The sequence below is a fragment of the Myotis daubentonii genome, chromosome 14 (assembly GCF_963259705.1).
Source record: "Myotis daubentonii chromosome 14, mMyoDau2.1, whole genome shotgun sequence".
NCBI classification, from domain to species: Eukaryota; Metazoa; Chordata; class Mammalia; order Chiroptera; family Vespertilionidae; genus Myotis; species Myotis daubentonii.
In genome coordinates this window covers 5,220,316-5,226,315 of record NC_081853.1, presented here as the reverse complement: position 1 = coordinate 5,226,315, position 6,000 = coordinate 5,220,316, and the positions used below count along the sequence as shown (strand labels likewise).

The 6,000-nt window shown below is 48.4% G+C and overlaps 1 protein-coding gene across 2 annotated transcripts in view; it reads right to left on the bottom strand.

Moving 5' to 3' along the window:
• Positions 1-373: 373 nt before the first annotated feature.
• The window catches only part of TAFA4 (TAFA chemokine like family member 4), a 155,255-nt gene continuing 149,628 nt past the window's right edge, over positions 374-6,000 (bottom strand). For both annotated transcript variants that reach the window (XM_059663019.1, XM_059663018.1), the window contains one exon: positions 374-1,804. In XM_059663019.1, the coding sequence (XP_059519002.1) occupies positions 1,793-1,804 (12 nt within the window). In that variant the 3' untranslated portion in view covers positions 374-1,792. The remainder of the gene's footprint in view (positions 1,805-6,000) is intronic.

The window sequence follows — 6,000 nt, the reverse complement described above, 5'->3', positions numbered from 1 at the left end:
TGAACGGCTGAACTCTTGGTCCCTCCCACGGCCCGCAGGCTCCGATGGATCAGCAATGGTGAACGGGGGAACCCGGGTGGGTAGCGGGAGGACCAGGGTGGCTGTCAGGCCGTTGGGATCCCCAGCGCACCCCCGCTGCTCAGGGGCTCAGGCCGGTGGCAAAGCAGGCACCAGCGACTTCACCTCCATGTGCATATGGCTGCTCAGGGACTCAGACCAGCAGGAAAGCGGACGCCAGCAACTTCACCTCCATGCACGTGCTCCGGGCAGGCCGCTAATGGAACATGCTGCCCACTTGGGGTCGCTCACACAGGCACCACCACCGCCGCCATTGCTGCCACCACTGGGGCTTACAGCGCTGACAGAGCTGTGGGGCACGCCCGCGACCTACCCGCCAAGGCAGCGGAGGCGGCGTTAGGCCTGGGGACTGGCAAATGGGCAGAAGATGGCCCTGATCATAGGTTAGGCCTGGGGACCCTACCCACACGATTTCGTGCGCTTGGCCTCTAGTGTTATTACAGTAGTATGTGTTCTTATAACACTATGCATTTAAAATCTGGGTCAGTTCTTTTATCTGCAGTCTGTTTCCACACAACAGCTTCTGGGAATATGTGGGGACACGACTGCTGCAAAATCATCAAACCAGAAAAAAATGAATCAGATTTTACTTCCAATTAAAGAAATAAAATTACTAACAAGGAAGGGAAGAGCTATGTTAAGAGTAAATCGCTTAAAGTCTAAAAATTCAGCATTTCAAGATGCCTGTCTAGGAGTTAAAATAGTTTAATATGAATGACAAGTTGGATCTCAGAAGTCACTCTGGATCTAAACAGAGACTATTTCACATTTTATTTTATTTTTTGAAATATATTTTTATTAATTTCAAAGAAGGGAGAGGGATAGAGTAATAGAAACACTGATTAGCTGCCTCCTGCACGCTCCCCACTGGGGTTCGAGCCCAAAACCTGGGCATGTGCCCTGACCGGGGATCGAATTGTTACCTCCTGGTTCATAGGTCGATGCTCAACCACTGAGCCACACCGGTTTAAATGGTTTACCTCTGTGACTACACATTAGCCATACAAAGCCCGGGAGGTTTTCTTTCTTTTGTGAATATGTCACAATAAAGCTTTGGCAATAAAACATCAGAGTAGCTATGCTTCCTTAGCACTCAGCACAATGGTGCATTGAAGTTAAAGTACCCACATTTCAGTTCTGCTGATCTAACTTAAAATAGAAAACATTTCAATCATCAAAAGTGAAAATAAAATGCACACACAATAACCCCAGCAAGCCCTGCTATTCTTCAAGGTTTATAAAATAAGTCTCCGTCACTAGTGAATCAGTGTTCATTAACCTACATCTGCAAATAGCTTTTGCTACCTAGATCCCTTTCAAACCACTTTAATGCAACGCTAACAGAACAGGTCAAAGAGGAAAGAGGAGGCCGAGCGGAACCTATGTCCACATTCCTTTGTAAAGGCCGCTAGTCCTCCCGGGCCGGCCCATTCCGCGGCTGGTGCATTCCTCGTTTCCCCGGGCTCCATGGAGGTGCGTTCCGGAGCTCCAGCGGGCTGTCACGTGCAGCAGCCCCTGTCACTATTCCATGTAACAAAATGATGAAGCAGAGAGGGGACAGGGGCAGGAAACGGAGTGCACTCCTCACAGCACACATAGGCCCAGATGAAGCTGCTGAAATCCAAGACAGTTTCCCACAACGAGGCCGGATGGTGATCCAAGCAAGAAGCTCTGCTGGCTGTTGCTCCTCCAGATGGACGCACACCTCCCTTTGCTACCGGGTGACCTAAAACAAATTAAACAGTGAGCATGCAATGCCCCATTCCACCCCCCCCCAACATAGTCCTTCCTGTCCACACCTCCACGCCCACCTGTGTCACTGTGTGCAGGTTAGCAGGTTGCACCTTCACATAACCAACCTCCCCAAATCAGCTCTTCAGATTCTGCTTTGCACTTCCTGTGTGTAGGTTGCAAGACAACATGCACAAAGGTCCCACACGTGCTATTATGTGTCCTCGCTTTGTATTTGTGGAGACACAGAAATCCCATTCAAGGCCCCTTGGGCTAATGCGCACGTGCTGAGCGTGCTCTGTTAACGGTGCTGGAATTCTGTGTAATGAATGCCGATGAAAATCAGCAGATGTCAGGACCGAAATGTTGCCTTTGTTATTGTTTAATGTAGTTAACTTGCATTTTTAAAGAAGAAGTTATTTTATGAAACTGCTGTAATTACTGGAAAGATACACCCATTCAAAAGGTTGTTGTTTTTTTCATTTGAAACACCCCAGGCTCATTACTTGAAATCTAAAAAAATAGACCAGCAGTTTCTATAGTTTGATAAGAAATTTTACAGGTTGATCAATACACCAGCTAGAAGGAAAAAGCAAAAGCCTTAGGACTTTAATAGGTCTCCACCAGAAATATTTTCAAAGTAAATTATGTTATTTGATAGCACAGTCACCAAGGCTGGTCTTTGGACCCAATCAGGTTTTAGTCAAACCGCAGGTTCCCCACTAACTGGCAGAGAGGGCTTTACTCATGCATCTGCAGTAGAACGGGGCTCATGTTCGCGCTGGAACACTGCAGCGGACTGAGCCAACACCGGCCGTCCTCACGGGGCCGCCCTGGGGCAGGGCTGGCGCACTTTTCCACGTGGGCCTGCCGGTGAGCATGCTTCCTGCGCAGGCTTCGCAGTCACTGTCACACATTCTCAACGCCACCTTCACACACAAAAGCAGCATAGACAATGCGATATCGACTAAGGGCCATGGCTTTGTACCAATAAAACGTTATTATGGACCCGGAAATTTGGATTTCATAGAATTTTCATGTGTTGTGAAATATTATTTTCCTTCTTTCCTACTTTTTCAACAAATAAAAAATGTGCAACCCATTTTTAGCTCAGAGGCCATACAAGAAGAGGCCAGGGCTGGTTTGGGCTGGCAAGCCATAGCTTGCTGGCTTCTTTTCTGGAGGAAAGTACTACACAAACAGGCAAATAGATGGTCCATCAGAAGGTGACGTGCTATGGCGGACAGTCATCGGTATGAGGAGACACTGGGCAGGTGGTGGGAGGCTCCTGTGTGCAGAGCAGTGTGAGGGAAGACGTCAGGAGACACTTGCAGGAGGGGCGGGAGCGCCGACTCTCCAGGAAGAGCCTTCCAAGGGGAGAGGGGGGTGACTGCAAGGAGCCCCGGGCCATGCACGGGATGTGGCCTCTCCCTGACTGTGGTCCAAAGATGGCACAGGAGCGCACGGCCAGATGCAACTTAAAGGAATCGCTGTGACTGAGATGAGGAAAGGCAACGCCAGCAGGACTTCTGACAAATAGGACGAAGGATGTGAGAGAAAGAGGAATCAGTCCTTGGCTAGAAAATCCTGACTGAGTCGGTCATTTCCCGAGATGGGGAGGACTGTCTTTCTTCGCTTCTTCGTCTGCTAAGTGTGAGACAGCACCTGCTCGCCTCCGCTGCAGGGAAGAGTGAATGAGACAGTGGCCTGAGGAGTGTGGCCCAGTGCCGGGCATGCGGCTGACACTCAGGAAACAGCTCTTTCCGGACCCCATCATCTGTATATCCCTAACAGTGTTTACAGCCAAGTGCTGACCTACATCTAGGATGTCACTCTCAAAGGCATCCTCCCTCGGGAAGCTCATTCGCAGGCACAGCGCATTTTGGAGCCCTTCTACACTGAAGGGTGGAGAAGATTCTTTAGGATTTATTTTCCCGTAAATCTGTGGCTTTGCTGATTGTATAAGGAAGGTCCATGTTACTTCGGAATGTGGGTGGATAAGGCTGCTGGCATGCCAATATCAGCTCCACTGTCCTGTGACAGAGGACCGCGTGTTGTACGCTCTGGCCGTAGGGATGAGGGAAGACCAACCCCAGGAGGAAGAAGCCTCCTCGGCTGGACCTGGAAAGACAAGAGGAATTTTGGAAGCAGGGGTGGGGGGTGTGAAGAAAAAACAATGGGCATGGGAACACAGCCTCTTGGGTGGGTGGCAATGAAGGCTCCTCCCAAAATGCTTATACTTTGTATTTTCCACCTGTTACCTGGGGACCCATTGATGGTCTCTCATCAAGGAAGAATCTGGGCAGGGAGGTAACTCGGGTGGCACAGAAAGCAGAGAAGCCAAATAAAGGGAGAACAGGGGCAGGTGGGGAGCTCGGAGAAACAGCGCGTCCTGCATCCAGCTTCCTCATCAGAATCACCCCAACTCTGCTAGTGTGGTTTCCTAAGCCCGACCCAGGCTGACTGTCCCAGAATATCCTCGGGGTGGGGCTCAAAGCAGGGCACTTCTAACAAGTTCCCATGATGATTTTTCTATAGCAATTGATACCAAAACTCTTATAGCATGGTAGCAGAAGAGGATGAAGATGGCCCACGGTGACAGCCCAGGAGACAGAGAGAAAGGGATCCACCCCTTAAAGGGCCACTGAGGACAATACCAGGAGGACCTGGTCATCTTAGAAGGTGAGGTTGACAGATGCTGAAGAATGCCCCTGTTGTTTAAATTCCTAACTCCTACTCTGGTTGTCCAATGTAAAATACTGGAAACATTTAGACACTTAGCAGAAACCTTAAAGATCAAAATGAAGTAGGAGAATCAGGTAGGATGCTTGCAAAGAGCTACTGAAAATATAGCCTGTTCTCTAATGCAGAAGGCATCAATCTCAGCACTGATGACTCTGGGACCAGACGACTCTTGGTCAGATAGCCCCTTGAAGGCAAAACTGCTCCTGGTTGAGAACTACTGCTCTAAAGATACAGTTCTTCACCCTTAGGAGATGTTGTAAAATCTGAAAATTCTTCAGATTCAATATGTTTTACTTCTATTTTCAAATAACAGAAAGTCCTGGCAAATGGCCGGCTTTGGTGCTAAGCGGACATCGGGCACTTAATATGGCACCGAGAAGACAGTGCAACTCAGAATTAAGAAAAGGACAATGGAGGTGGGATTGCAGAGCCAGTTACATTTTCCCACAAGAAGAAATCACCACACCATCTCTCGGGACCCTGAAAACCGCACGGGTGGAATAAACTCAATGCCAACCTTTTACACTCGGGAAAGACCAGGGACTGCTTCCAGAACCATCCCTTCTCATTTCATACCATCACCTAAGGCTGCTAATGTCTCGTTAACTGCTTACTCTTTTCTTATTTACATTTAAAGGAAAATAAAATTCTGACATAGGCGGCTTACTGCCGACAAGCCTACTTTTTCGCCCTTCCTTGTTTTGACGCTATAGTGCAGCGGTTCTCAACCTGTGGTTCGCGACCCCTTTGGCGGTCGAACGACCCTTTCACAGGGGTCACCTAAGACCATCCTGCATAGCAGATATTTACATGACGACTCATAACAGTAGCAATATGACAGTTATGAAGTAGCAACGAAAATAATTTTATGGTTGGGTCACAACATGAGGAACTGTATTTAAAGGGCCAGGAGGCTGAGAACCACTGCTGTAGGGATGAACCGCCTAAGGAAAGTGGGAACTATTTTGTTAGGTAGCTGATAGCCCTCCTCCAGGGAGGCCACAGCTCTGCCTTCACGGGAGCCCTGTCTCACTGCGGTGTAACGTCAGCACTGATCTCAAGACACAGAAATCGTTTCTGTGGGTGCCGCGCTCTGCACAGAAGCTGGTCACAGCTCCACAAATGAATTACTGCACCTGCATCAGATCCATAAAAGACATAAAATGTCTTATGCGGCCCAAGTCACACCGACTTGGATTAATAAAGGAAACAAAGTTTTACAACTTTGAGATTATTCTCAGGTGGCATATCACTAAAAAAAAAAAAAGGCAGCTAAGTAGCATGATAGCTCAGGGAACTGTATTACGTTTCTGCCACTTTTCGAAGTGCCAAATGAAATGTCACTTCCGTTGAGGATTTCACAAGAGCAAACTCATCTCCCCCACACACAGCCAAAATGCCCTGAAGGTTTGCTTCCTGCAAATGCCCTCCCTGACTGCACATAAA